This window comes from Saccopteryx leptura, chromosome 5 (assembly GCF_036850995.1).
Source record: "Saccopteryx leptura isolate mSacLep1 chromosome 5, mSacLep1_pri_phased_curated, whole genome shotgun sequence".
Lineage (NCBI taxonomy): Eukaryota > Metazoa > Chordata > Mammalia > Chiroptera > Emballonuridae > Saccopteryx > Saccopteryx leptura.
In genome coordinates, this window is record NC_089507.1 from 83,885,077 (window position 1) to 83,909,555 (window position 24,479).

At 37.3% G+C, this 24,479-nt stretch overlaps 1 protein-coding gene across 2 annotated transcripts in view; it reads right to left on the reverse strand.

The window, feature by feature from the left end:
- PPP3CA (protein phosphatase 3 catalytic subunit alpha) overlaps positions 1 to 24,479 on the reverse strand; it is a 328,201-nt gene that overhangs the window by 78,653 nt on the left and 225,069 nt on the right. For both annotated transcript variants that reach the window (XM_066384438.1, XM_066384437.1), the window contains exon 3: positions 6,893 to 7,017. In XM_066384438.1, coding sequence (XP_066240535.1) covers positions 6,893 to 7,017 — 125 coding nt within the window. The remainder of the gene's footprint in view (positions 1 to 6,892; positions 7,018 to 24,479) is intronic.

Consider the following 24,479-nt stretch of genomic DNA (forward strand, 5'->3'; position numbering starts at 1 on the left):
GCTATTTCTATATTGGAGAAAAACATATTTTGGCTATACTGTAGTTACTTTTTAGAAAGGTTTTCTTCATTTTTTGTTTTACAAAAGTATAACTTATATACAACAAAGAGCACATATTTTCAATGTACAACTAAATGTTTATATATGTACACCCCCATGAAACTGCCACCTAAGCCCAGTCACATTTCAGCACACAGAGGCTCCTTTGTACTTCCTGCACCCCCATCAATGTTCTTTTGGAAATGTAACCACAATACCAAACTATTTAGCTTTGCCAGTAACAATTTATTTTAAAACAAAGCTATTATCTCCCCAACTAAAATCTAAAATACAATTTTTAACCATGCTCCAATATTATTAAAGGAAACACATTCTAGAACCCATATATTCTTTTTTGCTGTCGGTTACAGATCCTGTTTTGACATTAGCACGTGGTTTTGTCACCTCTAGTCTTAACTACTGTACTTCTTTCATAACTGAAACCTCAAAGAGTGATACAACAATATTCTATAGTACTCTATCATACTTATTAACTTTTTAAAAAATTCAATTCACAGTAAATGTCCCTTATTATTTAATGGATGTGAAATAGGAGTTTAGGAAATATTAGCTCCTTTTTCTGTAAATCTGTAAATGAGAAGGAAGATATAACAAAGAAAACAGAAAAAGAGGAAGGGAGACAGGGAGGGATGTTGGGAGGGAATAAAGGAAGAAAAGAGAAAGGGGAAAGGAGGTAAAGAGGAAGGAAGGAAGATGGAAGGAGGGAAGGAAGGAAAGAAACGCAATTTGCAAGTTCTTGGCTCAAAAGACCCTAAAAATAAGAATCCTGTTTTCACATTTTATTTCCTTCCCCCCTGTGGCAGGAATATAATATCTTCCCAAACACTGACTAAAAGCACAGATGCAGCCAACATGGAAGAAGTGGCACGGTAATGACAGGGCAGGGCGGACCGGAGAGGGAGCCCGCCAGCCTTCACCCAGCATCTGCTGCGAGAGGACTGCCAAGCACAACACGGTCTTGCTGGCAACTGCTCTGCCATCTAAAGTTCTAACTTTTGCAGTGCCGAAGATCTTCAACAAAATCATAACCTGATATTATTTTTAAAAAGAAAAGTCTTGTAAAAAAATTATCACAATCAATAAGCAATGAAATATAAACCAGCTAAATACTTATATATTTTCACCTACTCCATGGTATCAGATGGCTAATCTGAGTAAAATTTTCACTGAATTAAATGGTGAAGGTGGAAACCAAGAGGCAAGTGACGCTGGCCTTATTACAGTGTGAGATGTAAAGTAGCTGCACTAATCACTTTCAACTGGACCTTGACTGTCCTGTCTTCCTCGAAACAAACAAATATTTCCAATTTTAAATAAGTTTGGGTTAACTCAAAAGAGACATTGAGCATTCTCTACCTTTTTATCAATTCTCATCATAAAGACAGTCTTCTTCTATATAATTGCTCTGTCTTTCTCTCTGAAGCTAAGGATATTTTTTTTCTTGTTCAACTGGCTCATTGATAATAGCAGAGCAATGATTTATTCAGCATTTCATACCTTTTCATGAGGAGCATTCTTGAAAACTTGCATAGGGGACTAAAGAATATAGTCCCCTAAAGAGGAAGCAAACAAGTAAAAAAATTTATATATTTGGCTTCAAATTATACACCAATTAGCTCTCTAAAGTAACTATGTGCTATGACACATTCCAATCAAAAATGCCGTTTCTCAGGCATAAGACAATTAAGTGAAGGATGTGCACTAGTTGGGAAAAGATCTAAACTCTGGCAATGTCAAATGCAGCTCCTGCAAGACATAATCTGCCAGGTCTGATGAGCACGCAGAGAAGCAGCCGGGGCACAGCAGTGGGCTATATAGAGGGTCAGCTGCAGGGAGACATACAGACACTCTCTTCCTCGTGTCTGTGGCATCACCCTGCCACCTGACACTGCTTGCTGTACCGTTTGCTTGTCATTCTCAGGCAGAAGCATGGAACATTGCTTGACTTGACATGGTTCATTCTAGTCTATGAGTTCACAGCTAATAAACACAACTCTTCGTGCTTAAACGTGTTTGAGGTCTGGGCTGAGATCTGGATATAAGTACAGCAGGGGTGTGCGGGTGGCTTGTTGCTAGGCTCAGGGCGATGTCAGGCGCAATGGCTGGAAAGGGAGCCCAAGGAAGTGAATAGAAGGAAACAGCTGTGCGTGCCTGTTTGGGATTCTGTTTTTCCCTGCCTTCCCAGAAAAACACAGTCAGACACGGACCTATGTATACACATCTGCTCCATCAAAGACTTTAGGTAGCATAATGCAATCATTAGAAAGAGGATGATATTTGGTGCGAGACAAATTATTACCCAAAACAAAATTACTTCTTTCATCACTACTCAAAAGCTTGCTTGTTTTATTTGGGCTAACTGTGGGTAATGGCTTCTGATCTTGGCAAGAAGAGAAGATGGGGGTAGAGGCAGGGACTGAGTCCATGAAATGAGCTCTATGCACTGCCCAGAACACATTACCTCGTGCCTGTAAATGCTACCTGGCAGAAACTGCATGAAATCCAAACCCACCCTTCAAAGCTGATTTGGTAAAAATTAAACTTGAGTTCTCGTCTTTGCTCGGAGGAGAGCCAAAGGAGAATACCTGCTGTGGTGCCCTGAATTATTCAGATGAAGAAAGCACTTTTTGAAGCCTGTCCTGTTAGGATAGTGCACACTGAAAAACTGAGCTTCCAGTGTAGGATTTTTCTTAAACCAACAGCATTGTACTCAAAGGAAATGTTTTATGTTGAATGCTGTGACCTTCAGAACATACCGGTGGGGAGAGGGCTGTGCGTGCATGTTTGCACATGTGTGAGTGAATGTGAGAATGTACATCCGTTTCTGCATTCCTGATGTGTCCATTTTTTTGTGGGTGTGCAGTTCTTTTAGTGAAGGCATTGCCAAGGTTTGGGGTGCAGTGGAAAGAGCAGAGACTCAATTTCAGCACTGCCATTTACTACGTGTGTGACTTGCCCTGGGCCTAGGTTTCCACAGGCACAAGAGGAACACATTTATATGTTCTTTGTAAAGCTGTAAGGGAAAAATGAAATCATTTATACCTCTCAAACAATAGCATTTACAGCATGCAAACAATGTCGGCTTCCTTAATTCACAATAAAAAGCCCCAAAGTATTCTCAGTGAGTATATTTTATATAAATGTCTGTCCTATTTTAAATATGACAATATCACTGAGAAATCCCAAAGCCCCTCAAAGGTCACAGTTAAATCAAAACGGATCATTTTTACAGAGGAGGTTATCACATTTTTGTCATTTCTGTATGCATGTGGCTAGTCCCTGAGTCTGTAACCTCAGACTCCTGAAGATTAATTAAAGAGCTCTTTTTGATGATGAGGACTCTGATATATGCGTCTCAGAACTTTTAAAAGTCCTATGATGCCTACATTTGATGTCATCAACATTTGGTTTCATTCTTTGATCTGCTGCTTGAATTTAAAAGGTGCATATTACATAAAATATCACAACTTTCACAGTTCAAATATCTAGGTCAATTGTACACTAAAAAAAATGTGCTGAGAAACAAGTTAGTGATTACTGCTTCTTAACTTCTTTACTTTAAAACAACACAGTTATAAAAGGTCTAATTTAATTAAGGGGAGGTTTAGGAAATGTTAAATGGTTTGAGGCTAGCGATTCATAAGTCCAAACTCTTCAAGTAAAAAAAATAAAAGGTAAACAAAGACCAGTAAGAATAAGAAATATTATCGAAACTATAACTGATGAGATGTTGAAGTCCACCTGTGCCATATGTTACTCAAATACCAGGTATTTTAGTACTTTAATAATAAATTAATAATAAACTGTTATTAATTTTGATTAGGTAAAAATGATAGATAACAAATTAACTTGTTAAAATCATAAATATTAGGATACTAAAAAGAAATTTCCACCATCACACTCCATCATTTGGCTAATAAAAATAATACCTCATCAGGATAGTTTTGGCTGTCCCCTGCTTAGAAGGCGAGCTTCGAGGAAAGTAGAAAACCTATTTTATTCATCTTTAGAACCTTTCACAGGAGCATATAAATATTAAATAAATAAGATGAATTTCAGAGTTAACTAAAATGATTTTTTAAATACCCACAGAACCCTAATTTAAGGGAGGCAGCAGGAACTCCGGACCTCCCACGGCTGTCTTCTGCCTCTGAAGTCTTTCTCAAACCTGGCTACTCTGTAAAATCACCTCTGGCCCTAACAAATCTAACCCAACTTGAAGTAGCAGTGCCACTTCTGGGAAACATCCTTAAATGAGAGGAATACCCTTCTCTTTCACCTTTTCCTTCTAGCTGAATGGAATGTGGGGACATGATGGCTGAAATTGGGGTCCTGGGTCATGAGGTGACCTTTGGAATGGAACCATCCATGTCAGAGCAACAAGGCAGAAAGAGTCTGAGCCCCGGCACTCTGCCTGTCATGACTGCCCATCAGCAGACTTTTACTGGAGAGCAATAAACTTCTATCTTGTGCAAACCACCATGACCCTCAGGGTTTTTTCTTTTCTTTTCTTTTCTTACTCTTGGCAGATACTAACCCTAATGTAACACAAAGGTTTTAAAAATTTGTACTCAAATCACACTTCCCTGCCAAGTTGGTCAAGTTAGCCCATGAATAAGATTTATTAATCTCTTCCCCTATCCCTTTCCTGCTTTACTTTCTCTCCTAGCTAAATTTTACTTGTTCTTTGACTCAGTCATTTCCAGCCACGCGCACACTCTCAATATTCTCCCACTTTTCTAGGTGCCGATGGCAGTTATTTTCTGTACCTCCTTTATCACAAGGCTTTAATAATCAGTTCAAATAACAATGGAATCCTAGAAGTTCTAGGCTTTTGATTCTATAGAGCTTTTTATAGTTATATTTTCCTACACAGATTTAGTTTTCTAGAGAGCAAGGATATATATTTCTTCAAATTCCCTACAGTACTGATCATAGTGCATATACATTTTATGTGCTTGATAACACACATTTACCAAATAGAAAAAATTCCAAAAACATACTTTCTTCTTTTGGATATACCAACACCAGCTCTTCTTCCTTTGTCATCATGAATAAATATGTGATTCTTAAATAAAGAAAGGATTCATATACTGGTGGATATTATGTGTGTGTATAGTCAATGAATTGAAGTGAATTAAATTACCAAAAAAATAAGGTTAATATGATAGTTTTAAAAACAAAGATGTTTAAGAGTGACATTTTCTTTTAGTATTAACTATTCTATAGTAAATAAATTATGATGGAAATTTAAAAACCTAGAGTCTCTTTTCTATGGCTATTATAAATACCTGATGGTGCTGTGAGACTTATGCAACCTTGAGTTCTGTTTTTAATTTAGAAAAACTATTTTTCTTTTTAGTTCTCTCTTTCTGAAAACACTTATAATATCATCTACTATAGCATAAACTGTGTCTTTAAAACTTACTCCTATTTCACCATTTCTTTTAATAAATTTTAATGAGCCCTTTCTATGTATGACACCATGTTAAGCACCAGGAAAAACAAATGTGAATAAAACTAGATACTTGTCTTGATACTAAATTATTTTCTACTTATCTGAAGCAGATGGGAGGCTGAGGAAGAACCTCCACTCAAAGATTATCTGTTTTGTTTTAATTAATGAGTTAAATTACCCTAGTTAGATGACAGGAGGCAAAGACAAAACACAACACCTGTAGTCTACTTACACAGACATGCACAAATACAGACAGATATACAGATGTATTTGACTGTCAACTTACAAAGATACCTTATTGTCTCATAATTATAAGGCATACCATATTAACACATTCCTGCTTATTTAATCACCTTTGATTAGTTCTCTTGACAGGAAACAATTATGTAATGCAAATATGTAATTTTTGCAAAGTAGAAAATACATAAAAGATACAAAAGGCAAAATCTTACTTTTAGCAATTTCCCTGGCATCTCTACACATTGAAAAAGCATATAGGAATCAACTGAAAGTAGAATATAAAATATCCCAAGAATTAAATATATTAAAAATCATTGTTATAAACCAGGGGTAGTCAACCTTTTTATACCTACTGCCCACTTTTGTATCTCTATTAGTAGTAAAATTTTCTAACTGCCCACCGGTTCCACAGTAACAGTGATTTATAAAGTAGGGAAGTAACTTTACTTTATAAAATTTATAAAGCAGAGTTACAGCAAGTTAAAGCATATAATAATAATTACTTACCAAGTACTTTATGTCGGATTTTCACTGTTTGGCAGAATAAATCTTTATAAAACAATCTATTTTTTTTTTTTGTATTTTTCTGAAGCTGGAAAAGGGGAGGCAGTCAGACTCCCGCATGCGCCTGACCGGGATCTACCCGGCACGCCCACCAGGGAGCGATGCTCTGCCCATCTGGGGCGTTGCTCTGTTGCAACCAGAGCCATTCTAGCACCTGGGGCAGAGGCCACAGAGCCATCCCCAGCGCCCGGGCCATCTTTTGCTCCAATGGAGCCTTGGCTGCGGGAGGGGAAGAGAGAAACAGAGAGGAAGGAGAGAGGGAGGGGTAGAGAAGTAGATGGGCGCCTCTCCTGTGTGCCCTGGCCGGGAATTGAACCCGGGACTTCTGCATGCCAGGCCGATGCTCTACTACTGAGCCAACCAGCCAGGGCCTATCTTTTTATTTATACTTTGGTTGCTCTGCTACCACCCACCATGAAAGCTGGAAAGCCCACTAGTGGGTGGTAGGGACCAGGTTGACTACCACTGTTATAGACTAAGGATTTGTTTAAGATGATATTTACCATCTTTATTTTACTAAGATACTCTTGATCCATTACTGAGCAGCTAAAAGGAAATAATGTGACTTACTTCGATACTGAAGTACCCTCTGTCAACATAGTCCCCTAAGAAGAGGTAGCGAGTGTTGGCAGGAGATCCCCCAACTTCAAAGAGCTTCATCAAGTCAAAAAATTGTCCATGGATGTCTCCACAAACTGAAAGAAAAAAAGAAATTCATTTTATGGTCACATTATGCTATGACTCTAAATTAGATAATAAAATTACAAAATTTTAGAGACAGAAAGAATTTAAAGGTCATCTTAGCCAAAACATTACTTTGCAAAACAGGAAAATGAGACAGATTCCAAAGTTAATTAGTGGCAGACCTACACTAGCATCTTGGTCTACTAATTCACAGATTAACTGTAAAAATAAAGATTATAATAGCTATTATTAAACATTTAACAATTCTGCACCAGACACTGTGCTAAAAAAATTTATACACACTTTCTAATTTTTTAAATTAATTAAATCAAGTGAGAGGCAGGGAGGCAAAGAGAGAGACTCCCACATGCACCCCAAATGGGATCTACCCAGCAACTCCCATCTGGGGCTGATATTCTCCCCATCTGGGGCCACTGCTACGTTGCTCGGCAATCAAGCTAATTTAGCACCTGAGTTGAGGCCATGAAGCTGTCCTCAGCTCCTGGGGCCAACTTGCTCATTTGAGCCATGGCTGGGGGGGGGGGGGTTGCAGAGAAAGAGAGAGAGAAGGGGAGGGAGAGGGGTAGAAAAACAGATGGACACTTCTCTTGTGTGCCCTGACCAGGAATCAAACCTGGGTTTCCACATACCGGGCTGATGTTCTACTGTTGAGCCAACCAGCCAGGGCCCACATTTTATAATTTAATATATTATACTAACAATGTTGTAGAATAGATAATGTAGTTTTGCAGATAAGAGATGAGACAAAGAAAGTTTCAGAAATTTTATAAAATCTATATACAACTGAAGTCTGAATGTGTAACTACTACATTTACTTCCTCCTAAAGAAAAAAAAGCCTGTTGATATGCATCATAAAAACTATAGTTCACTGAATCTAAAATGCCATCAATTATAAATCACATCCTTATACAGGCATGAGCAAAAGTAGGTTTACAGTTGTTTGTAAGGAAAATAATGCATACAAGAATTAATAGATAATAATATAAGGCCCTGGTTGGTTAGTTTAGTCAGTTAAGAGCATCAACCCAAAAAAGAAGGTTGCAGGTTCGATTCCCGATCAGGGTACATATGAGAAGCAATTCCCTCTCTTTTCCTTTCTCTGTATCTCTAAAAATCAATAAAAATTAAGTGCTGGCCAGAGAGCTCAGCTGATCGGAGCACTGTCCCAGAGCATAGAGGTTGCCAGTCTGGATTCCCCAGTCAGGGCATGCCCAGGAGCAGCTCGATGTTCTTGCCTCTCTCTCCTTGTCACTCTCTCAAATGATAATAATAATAATAAACTCTTGTTTTGCATACTCACAACTTGTAAACTTACTTTTGCCTACCCCTGTACTATGTAACAGTAAGAAAAAAAAATTTTAATGAAAATTTAAATGACAAAGCATTTTTTATAAAATGAACTTCAATATTAGATGTTAAAAATAAAAAATAAGTTGTGAAATGAAAAAAAAAGTCCTGTAAACCATAGTACAAAAGAATCACTAGGAATTATTTAACTTTTTCACCTCTTTCAAACCAAAATTCTGAAAAAGAGTTATGTAGTCTCTTTTCATCAGAACCAAAAGTTATATAGTTTCTTTCCAAAAATAACTTATTAGTAGTTACTATTTAATTAAACCACTTTGAAAACCCTAAAGAAATAAATATTATCTCCATCATACACATAAAAAAACTTACAGTACAGCTAAGAGACCCTAGGCAAAGTCACTATTACACATGGATGGTTCAGGGCTTAAATTCAGATTCGCCTAAGTTAAAGCTCTTGCTGTCAACCACCATGTTATAATGTTTTTGATATTTTATATGGTTTATATATGTATAGATAGTTAACATTTTAAAATAATTTTGGGATTAAATGAAGAACCCGATGTGGCTGTTTCTTGAACACTCTGAGGTGCACAAAATGAATGCATCAGCGATAGCACCTTACCTAACTGGGCCACTGTGAGAATTAAACGTGCTGCTATTATAACAGGCTTAGAAGAGTTCCTAGAACCTATTATAAAGTTGATAAATGTTATATCAAAGTGACACTTCCAAATAGTTGTATCTAAAATATCAAGGTCCCAGAGACAATGAAACTCCGGTGCTTGGAGCTGGAGGAAGGAGGAAGGTAAGGCCTTCTCGAGCCTCTCCTCACCTTCCCCCTCCTACCCGCTCTTCCCTATTGATCTCTCCATTCCAATTCCTGGCCATGGATGACAATTCAAGGATGATTATTTTTTAATACTTTATGTCAGTGACATAAATATCAAGACATCGATTCAGGTCGTGGACTGTGGGTTAGAAGATGAGTTGATTTCAGCAACTGCCATATACCTGTAGCATAACCTAGCAGCCAGAGTTACATAATTTTATAAATAGGCTCTAGACAACACAAACATGAAGGGTAGCTTTTCTTCTGTTGGAGTACAGAAGTAGATGATCATAAATGCAATTTTATAAAAACTGAAGAGTGAGCTCTTCTCTCTGGCCTATAATAACGTCGGATGAGGGATACTCTCAAGATTTACAAAATCAGAGCAATTACTGGCTCTTGGTTTGATGATAGAAACAGCTGGTGTAAACTGAGCAAGGAAAACAAAACACCCCAGATCCAGCACTTGCACGATGGCTACACTATCACTGCTTTACATTAAGCCACCCACACAATTCAAATCACGCTTTTACAGTTGGGGTCACTTATGAAAACGTTCAGCAAAGGAAGACAACTTGTATATATCATATAATTATAAAAAAAATTTCAAAGTTCAACAAAAGAAAACTGGAACTCAAATAAAATATAGCTGAAAGTGGTGACTTTTTTTTTTAAGCAGATTTAAGGGTTTCCGAGATCAGTTTAAGATAAAGCCACTACAGTTATTCACCACCTAATCCCCTCTTGCTCATGAGATGCCAGTCTAATCTGTCCCAAATAAACCATTTCTTTCTCACCCACTACATCGCAGCTATGTGGCAAATGTGCAATGATGTTGTTCTTGACCACCCTGTATAAAGGAGTTACCTCTCTCTGAAATCATTTCTCATTCCATTACCTTGCTTTACTTTTTTCAAAGAACTTACTACTCTCAGAAATTATCTTCTTGATTTATTAGCATGTTACTTCTCCCCTGATTCTCTCCATTGGAGTATAACCTCTGTGAGGCTGAGTAACTTGTCAGTCTTGTTCACTGAGTCCCCAGTGTCAGAATAGTGCCTACTACCCGTTAGGTACTTGAGAAACATGGGCTGTCCCTGATTCTTTCACTGGGCCTACGCTGTGTTTAATAGGAAATCCATTAACTAAGAAGTCAGAGATTTTTGAGGTGCCCTTCGGATGGACAGCGATGGACGACAGATCTGTGGAGTTTGCTCTGCTGGAAACAAAGGCCTTCAACTTGCCCTGAGTTGCTGCTTTTTTAAGTCTTTAAGTCATACCTTTCAAAATGGTGTTCAAGACTGGAGTAGAATGGGAGGCTTCTACCTATCTTCTGGTGGTTTCCTTACCTGGTTCTATATCAGAAACACTTGTGGCTTCAAAACTATACATTCCTAAGCCCAAATCAGAACCTCCAGAAATGCAGATTTATAGCAAGCTCTTAGGTGATTCTTCTCTAGTCAGTAAGACTAAAGAGAACTATATTTTTCAGCATCTGTCTTAGCACACTTAGTCTGGGTGGCTCCCCTCACATAAATTATACCTGGGGAAATGGAAATACATATTTGAAAGGCAACTTCTTTCAATAGTAACTCCAGGCTGGTGTGAGATTAGGACTTACTATTATGTGAAAGAACACTGGACTCTTTTCTTTTTTTTAGTGAGAGACAGACAGACAGACAGGAACAGACTGGCTGGAAGGGAGAGAGATGAGAAGCATTAATTCTTCACTGCAGCATCTTAGTTGTTCATTGATTGCTTTATCATATGTGCCTTGACAGGGGGGCTCCTGCAGAGTGAGTGATCCCCTGCTCAAGCCAGCAACCTTGGACTCAAGCCGGTGACCTTGGGCTTCAAGCCAGTGACCTTTGGCCTCAAGCTAGTGACCAAGGGGTCATATCTATGATCCTACGCTCAAGCTGGCAACGTTGGGGGTTTCAAACCTGGGCCCCCAGCATCCCAGGCTGATGTGCTATCCACTGTGCCATCACCTGGTCAGGCCTGAAGTGATTCTTAGATGGATTCTAGGACAGCACAATATGAACCTGAGAAAAGTGAAAACAAAGATCAAATGTCTTTGGGTATCTGAATTTAGCTATCTCTCAAGTCTTTTGCATGTCAGCATTAGAAAGGATTTATCCTAATGCCCTGGTGTCTGGGAACATTCACTATTTTGATATCAAACTTCAGGAAGAAAGTGGCCACCATACTGAGGTATCCAAGAGGTATTTATACTTAGGTATCCATGCTTAGGTACCATGGCATGACCACGACCCTCTATCCTCTGGGGTCCAAAGTAAAGTACAACACAACAAATGCCACCTAATGAAGCAAATCATCTGCTTGCTTGTTCACAACCACCAATTCCCCATGAGGCCAGGGCCTTTCATTTCAATGTCACTTGGTTTTAACAGCACTTCCAGAACATCCAGGCTTTAACAAGTTATTTTATATCTTCAAGGCAAGACAAGCTCATTCTTCACCAACATATACGGCTGCTTCCTGCACTCTCTCAGCTTCCCGTTATTTGCTTTTCATTTCCACAGGAATATAGCTGGTAGGCAGGGTACCAAACTAGGGGCCAGCACTGACAGAAATATGATGTTCAAAAGCACTAAAAAAAGAACTACAATACAGGTAATAAAAGCATTCCTTGTTGTTACGTGATGAGCGGACTTTGACTCCCGGCTACCCTATGAATGAGTGATGTCCACAATGTTCTGCCTTCAACAGCCCTGTGCACCGCCTGGTGACTCATGCCTATGGCTTCTTTTATAGAGTCAATCTGTCTCATATTTGGTCTTCCTCTTTTCCTGCTGCATTCTATTTTTCCTAACATTATTGTCTTTTCCAAAGAATCCTGCCTTCTCATAATGTCCCAAAGTAGAACAGCTTAAGTTTTGACATTTTTGCCAGCAATGTTTCAATCTTAATTTGCTCTGGGACTGATTTACTTATCTTTCTGGTAATCCAGGCTATCCATAGAGTTTTCCTCCAATATTGTATTTCAAATGGAACCATTTTTTTCCCCCATCACCCTTCTTCACTATCTAACTTTTGCCTCCTTACATAGTAATTGGAAATATGAGGGTGTGGATGATCTTAGCCTCGGTCTCTAATGACACATCTTTGCTCTTGTTGATCTTTCCTATTTATCCCATTGTTGTACTTCCAAGTCTCGGCCTTCTCTTGATTTCTTGGCTGTGGTCTCCATTTGAATTAATGGCTATGTCTTCATTGTCTATGTTAAAGTTGTGTATTTCTTCTGTAGTCATGATTTTTGTCTTCTTGGTGTTGAAATGCAGTCCTGCTTTGGCATTTTCTCCTTTCACTTTCATAATAAATCATTTCAAATCAGTGCTATTTTCTGCCAGTAGGGTGGTGTCATCTGCATATCTTAAGTTATTTGCTATTTCTTCCACCAATTTTCACTCCTACCTCCCATGAGTCTAGCTCAGTTTTTTATGTGGTATGTTCTACACGCAGACAAAACAAACAGGGAGATAAAATGCACCCTTGTCTGATCCCTTTGACAACAAGAAACCATTCTGTCTCTTTATATTTTGTAATGACCAGTGACTTCCTGTCCACAATACAGAACAAATTTCATAACCATCAATACAAAACCACAATATAAGACCATCTTTCAAGTCTAAACAGCACTCCTAGATTGTATGAAAAGAGCCCTCCATCTGAATGAACATTGTAAAAAAATTGTTATGTCTTTAATAGATTATTAACAGAGCTATACATATTTCCACCAGAAATGTATAAGGTTATGGCATTTAATGAAATTGGCACATCAAAGATAATGAAATAAAACATAAGGTGTTTTCTCCCCTGGACCATTGTTACCCTTATCCATTAACCACCTAATGTGCCACAACATGATAGTTATTTTCACAGGAGAAGCAGTTCTTCATTTGTTTTTATCCTGGAGAAGTGAGAACTACTAGGAACACCGAGCAGTTGAAATTATTTGGTGAGAAGATGGCAGTGTTGTCATTTTCTCCTTCTTAGCATTCTCCCTGAATGGGTGACTAGGTAGGTTTTGAATGTAGCTCCTCTAACAACCTCAGGACAACCAAAGGGTACAAGAGCGACCAACATCCTGTGATGCTGACACATTTACACATTCCTCTCGTTCACTATCAGGAGATATACAAATTATGTCTAAATAATCAACTACTAAGTACTACCTAAGCAAAGAATTACTTTTGAGTAACTGCCTTTTAATATTGCTTCCCTCCCCATATGACTCTAGCCCACATTAACAAGAACTTTATTGGAAATGACTCGCACACGTGACTGGTGCCAACCACTTTTGATTTACGTCTTCTAAAGGGGAACAAAGAATTTAAGTAGAAAACTGAAACTGAAATACAGAAAGGATATGTCTTTATTTCTTAGAGAAGGGAATAGTCTTTATTTCTAATGTTATTAATGGAGAGCTAGTGACTGACCTTTGAAATCAAGGCTTAGGGGGTTCAAGTACATATAACTATACACGTGCGTGTGTGTGTGTGTGTGTGTGTGTGTGTGTGTGTGTGTGTGTGTGTGTAAAGCCACCCACCACAAAGGAGCAATTATTTGGAGATTTGTGGTCAGTATAGCAATTAGGGAGTCATTAAACAAGTTTAAGACTTTACTCACTGTCGATTACAGCAAAGCAGTGCTAAGGAGAAACAGCAATAAACAGCTGGGGCAGTAACAAGGGGCTCTTTGTAGTGAGCTGAGTAAGGCTTTGTGATCTACAAAATGGACAATGAATCAGTCACAGAGCAAGTCTAAGAGTCCCTTAAACCAGCACACTGCTAAGTAAGGAAAGATAATGGCCAGAATATTGAGGACAAACAGGCCCTTCAGAAAATAATCTCAGGCAGAGGAAGGAGGAAGTTAGAAAGATAACCACAACCAGGACTAAGCCTTTGCCTTATATCTCCTGACTAGAGAAACGCTGGTAACTCTCTACTGAGAAGGGATAAGTGTTCCAAACAACAATTATTAATATATTGTATGTGTAATTAGTGAATCTGCAAATAAATATGTCCATATTCTAACTGAATCATATTTTTCAAAGAATTCCACTGTTTCTAAGTGCACACTGACAATTAAATTACTACACTGAAAAATATAAACACTAGAAAGTACTGTACATACAAGAATGAGGAGCCAGGATAACTGCTATACAATTGATAACTTTTAAAGCACTTGGATAAAACTGTCATCCTGAGTAGAAGACATATTTTTTAAAACATAATATAAAATATTTATAATATAAAATATATACTTTCATATTAAACTACTTAAAAATAGGTTTTTGTTTTGTTTTTTACAGAGCAGAGAGAGAGTCAGAGAGCAGGATAGATAGGGACAGACAGACAGGAATGGAGAGAGATGAGAAGCATCAATCATTAGTTTTTCGTTGCGACACCTTAGTTGTTCATTGATTGCTTTCTCATAAGTGCCTTGACTGTGGGGCTACCGCAGACCGAGTAACCCCTTGCTTAAGCCAGTGACCTTGGGTCCAAGCTGGTGAGCTTTGCTCAAACCAGATGAGCCCGCACTCAAGCTGGAAACCTCGGGGTCTCGAACCTGGGTCTTCCGCATCCCAGTCTGATGCTCTATCCACTGCGTCACTGCCTGGTCAGGCAAAAAATAGGTTTTAATGCTCAGACTTACACATTGGTCCTGTTGACTTGCCAATAAAAAAGGAAATACATTTTTTAAAAATCAAAAAGAAAAAAATTTAAAAAATCATTGGGTCAACTTCTTACTGCCACTAAGCAAAAGTTTTATATCATAGAATTCCGGGGTAAAGAAAGCTTATACAAATTAGGATGCCTAGGGACAGAGGAGTAGTTGTTCAAAACAAACAAACAAACAAACAAAAACTGTCAAACAATAAACTGCAGGTGAGAAAGCAGATGTTCAATGGATCAGCATTTCAAAATTGCACCAATATTATGATTTAGAAGTCAAGTGCTTTTAATTCTTGACTCACTATTTATTTTTTTATAGAGAACTTTTAGTTCCTCCAAAATACTGGCTTTTATCATCTTGGAAGACTTCCATGAAATAGAATAACTTCGGCTACAGGTTTTTCCAGTTCATACTAAATTAACAGATTGTAATTTTTCTTTTTGAAAAGATGTTACTGAATCACCAAGCAATTTTCACCATTAGAGTTTCTCTCTACTTTCAGCTTTAACCCAATATTTTTCCATGATAGCCACATTTTCCCAAGAGAATAAAATTTCTAATATTAAGTAACTATCATTATGTCTAATTCTCAGCATAAGGGGATTAATGGTTCATTTTATACATTTGGTTTTTGAATCCTCTATCTGCTATAATTTTTTCTTTCCTAAAATCTGTAGTTTTGCAGAGAAAGATCTTATGTTTTAGAGCTTTTGTTAGAGACTACCACAGAAGTAGCACAAGTACATATCTGTTTCCTGCTGTTGATAATCCAGGATTATGTAACCTTCAGTGGATGATAAATTCGAGTACAAACCAGCCAGAACAAATAGGTGTAGTTTATTAGCAGAATGTGTAAACTCCCGAAATCAGGCAATTACTGAGATAAAAGTGAGTATATTACAGCATTCACTAATTTGTAAAATTCATCAACTGTAAAATAAACTAACTAAGAAAAAAATAACAGGGGGTGTCATTCACTAAAGAGGTACATTTAAAAATAATTAATATTTTCCCCACAGTGAATATTATTTTTCAAATGTTGAACATGTGTTAGGCACTTTGTAAAACACAAAATATAAATTCCTAGTGAGGCAACTATAATATGATAGTATCAAACAATAAAAAAGTCTCTAAATCAAATAAAAATTTATTAAACACAATTTTAAAAGAAAAAAGCTATAAAATTAAATACAAAACAATAATAGCATCAAGGTAGGTTAATAGCAATATTTTCATTCATTTATCTATGTTTATAATGCTGTTTTACAAAGACAAACTGTTAGCCAATGTTGATGAGAAATGTAACAGGAAACTGAAAAAGAGTGGGCTATATTACAGATTACAATAGATAATCACAACAAGCCAGTACTAACTACTTCATGAATTCCTTAATCACATTTTGTAATTATAATCAGATGGAAAGAAACGAGATTAGTCTGTCTTTTTAAACTATTTTCTAGGACCAGGCATATATAACACTATGGTATGTCCACAGTTTATTTCAATCAATTTAAAAAAATTATTGAAACTTGTTTTTTAATCCTAAAAATGTGTTCTCACTATTGAAATTATTTTTTGAAGTTTGTTCTCATTCATAGGTTGAATGCTTTACAAGATTTTGTTTACTGGAAGAACTTAATTATTGAATTAGAATGCATTTTTTCCATCTGTTATCACTGTTTTTCCATTTCAGCAATGATCTAGATATTAGGAAAGTGCCTATTTATTTTTTATTATTTTAGTGAGTGAAAGAGAGCAAGAGGTAGACAGGAAGGGAGAGAGATGAGAAGCATAACTCACAGTTGTGGCACCTTAAATGTTCATTGATTGCAAAAGTGCTTAACTATTAAGTAGTCTTTTTTTTTTTTTCCATTTTAGAGAGGAGAGAGTGAGAGAGAAAGGAGGAGGAGCAAGAAGCATCAACTCCCAAATGTGCCTTGACCAGGCATGCCCAGGGTTTTGAACTGGTGACCTCAGCATTCCAGGTCAATGCTTTATCCACTGCGCCACCACAGGTTAGGCATTATTAAGTATTCATAATAACATTATGGAATTGTTTAAGTCACTATTTTGGCTGTGACATTAATAAATAATAAGTATGTCTAATATGTACAGTGATATTTAATTAAGTTTGATCATTACTCTGTTCATGTGTCCAACTAAGTTTTGTCAGTCCTGGAAACTACTGTTTTTTGGGTTTTTTTTTTTTAATTTTTGTTTATTTTATTGATTTTAGAGAGAAAGGGAGAGAGCAGGAGAGAGACAGTAGCATCTGTTTGTTTTTTGTTTTTTACAGAGACAGAGAGAAAGTCAGAGATAGGGATAGACAGGAACGAAGAGAGATGAGAAGCATTAATCATCAGTTTTTTGTTGCAACACCTTAGTTGTTCATTGATTGCTTTCTCATATGTGCCTTGACCGCAGGACTTCAGCAGACTGAGTAACCCCTTGCTTGAGCCAGAGACCTTGGGTCCAAGCTGGTGAGCTTTGCTCAAACCAGATGAGCTCACGCTCAAGCTGGCAACCTCCGGGTCTCGAACCTGGGTCCTCAGCATCCCAGTCCAATGCTCTATCCACTGCGCCACCGCCTGGTCAGGCACTACTGGTTTTTTTATATGTGGATATATTTACATTATGTAGTTGACTAAACTCTTGATTGTCATCACCAGTTAGTCAAAAGTATTGGATGAACACTATGAGTTGATTTAATTTCAGCCAAATATAAATAAATTTGAAAACTTATATACTTATATATACTTATTTATAAATAAATGACTGCTCCCTTCACTTTTAGAAATATTGATCCCAGGTTTCAGATCCCCATGAACTCCCTCCAGGACCTTGAAAGATAAGTCTTATTACTGTAACTGGATCTAGGGCTTTCAGATCTACTCCTTAATGTTCCCAGCTTCCAAGCCGATATTTTGGGATTTTCTTTTTTTACTCTTTGGTAGCTGTGGCCACAGTATTTTTTCAGTTTGGCTTTTTCCTGGATGTATTATTTCTTCCTTGGGGAGAGGCAGCATAGTGTAATGGTGGAGAAGGCAGACTATGAACCGAGGCCTCTTGGTTTCATAATTGCTTTTTAATAGTTTTTTGGCTTATATTTGTATCCCTCCTTATTGAACTTAATCAATAAGCTGTGGCCTCTTACTCATTTTCTTATTTGTTCTCCCTGAATCAGTATATCACCTATAGAACCCACCGACTCTTCTAATTTGCGTTTCCCAATCTCCTCCTTTAAATAGACATGCTCTAGTCTTCACTACATTTCTTTAGACTTTGATCACCTTGTCACTTGTGTTTCTAGAACAAGATATTTAATTTTGCAGGAGACATCAGAGGCCTCATCTATAAGGGGCTTTGTAATAAACCTTTTTTACTGTTTTTTTTTTTAACTAAATGAAATAATATAAGGGAGACAAAAACTTAACATGCTGGGGCACATGGAACATACAGAAACAATGTGAAATGGTAGATGTGGCAGAGGATGTGGACCTAACAGACATCCTGAATGTTCTTCCAGAATTAGATAGATGATCTAAGTGTCTATAATCAATGTAGCCACAAATAAGACCTACAAAAGTTGCTCTATGTTTTCTGCTTTTTATCCAAATGTATGCTATCATATGTTGAAAGCTGTTATGGCTAAAATCAAATAGACTAGGTCTCATGTTCCACAAGTTCCATTTTCTAAGAGTGGAACAATTTCCAAATGGCTTTAGTGATAATACTGATCCTCGCACGAGTAGCACTACCACAATAAATTTCCAGGTAGTCTCATTTTCTACTGTAGCAAAGCTCATTCTACAAGACCACTCCATCCCATGGCTGTGTAATGGGTAGTAATGTTTTAAAAGCTGAAAGTGACATAGTAAATTGAAAAAATAAAAGGTATTCCTCCAAATGGATTTTTTTAAAGCCGACTCTTACTAGATTTCTGGAAAATGCAGTTAAGAAAAAAATCCTCTAAGTAGGAAAAAGGTGAGTCATTTCTTATTCTTGTGATGCTGCTCTTCAAATTTTAACAACTGAAAACATTATGTTGTTTTTAACATTTTTTAAACTCAAGGAAAGCAAGTTAATGATATTTAATTCTAGAGTCCACACATCCATCATTAATTTGGCTGTTATAGGCAGTGGGTATTTTAGAAAAGGTTTTTACCCATCCCTGGCTTTCAGGTAGTTAGCAAATTTATGCCTACTGGTAAGTGAACAAAGCTAATAAGTGCTATTTCTCAAAAATAATATTTAAATGACTTAATAAAAAGAAAGGTTAGATAAATTAAATGCTATTAATTATTCAGTAAAACTATATAAGCTTATTTGTTGTATGAGGCATATGTAGAAGTTTTAATCCTTAATTAAGCAATTATTAAAAACATAAGAATAACAGACATGTTAGAACACAATCATTAAAAACTTAATAAAGAAAACATTTTCTGGAATATAACTCTAACAAAGGCAGAAAGTTTATTTCTTAATTCTGCCTAGTGCTCCTTAATCTATCATTTCCTTATTTATTTTTAATAAGGAAGATGATTTCAGAAGTATTCATTTATATATCTGAAAAAAATTAATAGAACAAACTTACTAACTGTACCGTATTAAAAGGGCAAATAGACAACATCAAAGACCAGTAACTTCTTACTTGTGTTCAATTATATTGAAACAATAAAGAAATAGAAGGCATAAACTTTGGTCTGAAGAACTTTATAGAATACTTGAGAAGAGATACATATACAAGATGATATCAAAAAACTCCTGGCTTCCTGACATCAGAGTATTTCTCTCTGCATTCTGAAACTTCCTAGTCAAGAAATATGGGTTTAAGACTTACATTTCCCATAAATACCTTCTATGGACAAATCATCTCATTACCTGTTTATCATCTGCCAAATTTCTTAACAGAGGCAGGAGGATATATAATTTTTCTAAAAATATATGTCAAGCTATAAATACTTTACATTTACTTTTAGTAATGTTTTTATTTTGAAATTTCAAATTATATTAAAATCGGTATTAGATTGTTTTGTTTATCCTCAAGGATAATTTAAAACTTTGAAAACTTATAATAAGTCATCTCAAATTTTCATGTCAGAGATAGTATTTATTCAATGGAAGATTTCTCTCCTGGAAATGATTCTACTTCATAGTAATACAAACCATCAATTTTATTTATCTCTATGAATAAACTAGGGATCATAGTTACCATAAGTGACTTAAATCACAGCACCCATAGTTTTTGTTTATGTAGTGTATTTACACAAGTTCTTACCCCCAATTTGAGCATGAACGTGTTTTTGTTTCCGTTTCTTCAGATTTTGACAAATTTCTAATTAAATGATGCAAAAGTCATGCTTGCCTAATATCACATACAACCTCTAAACTGAGTGATCATAGCAAATTAGTGAAGGTGTTTGGAAAACAGAAAAATAGCTATTAATTCATCATAAATTGTGATTCATTAGTAATCATCATTTTAAACTTAGTTTAATTTTCATCAATTAAAAATGAGGAATATTTCTCTGTTATATATTTGAATTGCTAAAAAGACCAATCAGGATTGTCAATCACCTCTTTCCCTTTTCCTGGACAAATAGAAAAAAAATGGAAAGCACGTTCATAATGTGTTTGGAGAGTTGTTATCTGATGTTTACTAGAGAAAAGTTTGTTTTATAAAGTCACATAATTTCAAGTTGCATTTTCTTATAGAGCTGCTTCATTAAATTTCCAAAACTCTTTCTATCTTCTATATTTCTTGTTTAATGTCTTTTCAACAAAAAATTTTAAATGTTCTTAATATACATAAGGCTATCTTTTAAAATATGACATTTCTGTTACAAGTCATATCACAAATTGAACTACATTTTACAAAAGAACACTTGACTTGTCCTATGATAATTTGATACTTTACATGGAGAGTTCACATGTTAGAGAGGATGGATTGTGAATAATCTTGTAAAATAGATAGCTTCATTAACTAGGATATTTTATTCAGTCTTAATTAGCAGACAGTTATTAAGTATCTCCTATGAGACAGGTGTTATAGAGAATTTAAAAAAAAGAATTCTAGAAAACCGGTAGAAAGACAAGCTTATGTCATTATGAAATAATTAAAGAACCATATATAATTCTATGGTAAAAGAATATAAATACAACTAATTCCCTTAAGAATCATAAAGTTACTTGGGATGTAAGACTTACATATAGGAATAAAGACTAGATAGAGTTTCCAACTACTACTAATTTGACCTTTCATCAGTGAGAAGAAACTGATCTTTGTGCACGGACTTCACTCTGGCCTCTGAACATGTGAAATGTAGATGACTAAAAAGTTTCAGTGGGGTTAGCCTAGAGGCTCCCTAACACTTCAAATGTCTCAGAACTAGAGAAAGAAATAAAACCAGACTCTATCTTCTGTTTCCTACAGACCTTTCCTGGGAAGTGGTAAGAAGTCAAAAACATGGGGCTTAACATATTTGCAGTGGAAGGCATAGCAAGTGTGACCTTTCCCTTTTGTTTCATGAATAAGTAATTTTCCTCTCAGCAGTGCTAAGTCACCCTGACCACCTTTGACTTGCCCTTGCTAACAGTAAGACCAAGCAAAGACCAGAGCAAATGAGGTCACATGTTGGTTTCAACTGTGGTCTGTAGAGCTAAAGGGTATATGAGAAGTGTTAAGGTCATATTACAATAAGCTCTACTTTTATTATTCTTTTTATTCATTTACTTTTAACTTGGAGTTCCAGGTGAAGCTTATTTCTGTATAGTATAGGTGTGTGTGTGTGTGTGTGTGTGTGTGTGTGTGTGTGTATTGAGGGGCAGGACTTGTTTAGGAATAGTACTGATATAGCAAGAATCTTACAGGAAATCAGAAATTATGAAAATAAAGGTTGGCTGACGTTGTCAAAGACATAACCAAAGTGAAGTGACTTTCAGTGTTGATTAAATATGTAGTAAACTGAGAAAAAGAAAAAAGCATCTTTACGTAGGAAGTGCAAACAAACCAGAATATGTGGACTGTAAAAAACTGGATTGATTAGAAAGTACATGTGAAAGAGCAGGAGATGAATTGGAGCGGAAAGGCAACATTAGATTATGAAGAGACTTGGATTTCAGTAGGAGCTGTTTTAGGAAGAAGAACAATACCCCATCACAAGAGAAGATAAATCTGACAGCTCTATGAAAAAATCCAATGATGTAGAAAAAGTGAAAGCAGGGTTGCTTTCAATTAGGGATTCTGCAACAATCCCATCATAAGACAATGATGGTATTACGATGATGGCAGTGTGAAAAGATAAAAGGGACCAGGTGGAACATTCTTATACTTCTATACAACCACTGTCAATTAAAAAGTACATGATGTCATTCATTTGTGCCCAATCCAATAAATATTAAATACCTGCAACATTCCTACAATATCCCATTGTGTTAGACTTCTCATGAAGCAAGTGTTTAACGAGGGACACTGAACTAAAGTAATAATATTAGAGCACCACCTAGAAAAGCAGAGATTCTTTTTTCTTCTTTGCTCACTGTTATATTCCTACTGCCTAGGATAGGGATTGGGACAAAGGGGGTGCTCAGTATCTATTTCCTATTTGAATGAATGAACAATGCGGTGGGCGTGGCAGACTTGGTGAATTTACCTAGAGGATGTGGTACTTAAGCTGAAACCTAAAGACTAAAAAGAAAGGAGTTAAGTCACTGAATGGTGGGGACAGGGACTATTGCTCACAGCAGAAGAAACGACCTATGACAAACTTAGAAAGTGAAGAAGATTCTGTAAACTTGGAGACTAGGTAAGAAATGAAAAGAGATGAAAGTATAAAGAAAGGCCAGGGGATGAGGGTTTTGTCATCCAAGTTAGGAAGTCTGAACTTCAATAAACTGATTTAAAGTTGAATAAAAGGGGGTGAAGTTGGGGAGAGAGCAGGAGCTGGGCACAAAGAGAAACCATTGAAGGGATCTGGGCCAGAGTAAATACTCTATCTCATCCCTGGGAAGTCACTCTCTAGCTAAGCCTGAAGTTCCTAATGTGTAGAATAAAGATATGGCAGCTACCATGCACAGTAACCGTGACGATTACATCTGATAACGTTAGTAACAGGCCCAGGTTCCTAACTCACGGTAGGTAAGTTCCCTATGTCTATGACACCACAGCTCTATTCAGATTCTCTTGTATGGAGCTCCCTCCTTTATTCCAGAGTTATCATTGGCATCAGTTTGGATAAAGAGTTTGGTATATCTTTTTGTTTTTTTTTATTTTTTTATTTTATTTTTTTTCATTTTTCTGAAGCTGGAAACAGGGAGAGACAGTCAGACAGACTCCCGCATGCGCCCGACCGGGATCCACCCGGCACGCCCACCATGGGGCGGCGCTCTGCCCACCAGGGGGCGATGCTCTGCCCATCCTGGGCGTCGCCATATTGTGACCAGAGCCACTCTAGCGCCTGGGGCAGAGGCCAAGGAGCCATCCCCAGCGCCCGGGGCCATCTTTGCTCCAATGGAGCCTTGGCTGCGGGAGGGGAAGAGAGAGACAGAGAGGAAAGCGCGGCGGAGGGGTGGAGAAGCAAATGGGCGCTTCTCCTGTGTGCCCTGGCCGGGAATCGAACCCGGGTCCTCCGCACGCTAGGCCGACGCTCTACCGTTGAGCCAACCGGCCAGGGCCGAGTTTGGTATATCTTATATTAATATTTTACCCTTTTTTTTTTAATGCTAGGTAATCGATACCTGATGGTCACAATTGCAAAGTACAAACAAGGTGACATTGCTTTTCTATTTATTTCTTTCCACACAACACAACTGAATCATAAAAAAATGACTGCCGAAATACTTGAAATAGGATTAAATATAAGTAATTTATATAGAAATGACTATTTTGGGTGCTGGCCAGTTGGCTCAGTGGTACAGTGTGGGCCCAGCATGTAGAGTCAGGGCACACAGGAGAAGCACTCATCTGCTTTTTCCCCCCACCCTCTCTCAACTCTCTTTCACTCTCTCTCCCTCTCTTCCCCTCTTCTAGCCATGGCTTGATTAGAACGAGTTGGCTTGCGCTCTGAGGATGGCTCCATGGCCTCCACCCCAGGCACTAAAGAAGAGCTTGGTAGCTGAAAAACAGAGTAACACCCCAAATGGACAGAGCATTGCCCCCTAGTGGCCTTGCCAGGTGGTTTCCAGTCCAGGCCCACTGCCTCCCCTCCTCTCACTGAATTTTTTAAAAAATTAAATAAATAAGAAATTACTATTTTGGTGTTGAGTAGAATATTTTTATTACCCCTGTTTTACATTTCCATTGTTTATAAAGTCCTTTAATTGAAATTCATTAAAATAGCTAAATAGTCACAGGTTTCTAAATTATTAATTGACTCACATATGCTTTCCATTGTTTATAAATAGAATGTATTTAAAATGAAGCATGGTGCCCTGGCCGGTTGGCTCAGCGGTAGAGCGTCGGCCTAGCGTGCGGAGGACCCGGGTTCGATTCCCGGCCAGGGCACACAGGAGAAGCACCCATTTGCTTCTCCACCCCTCCGCCGCGCTTTCCTCTCTGTCTCTCTCTTCCCCTCCCGCAGCCAAGGCTCCATTGGAGCAAGGATGGCCCGGGC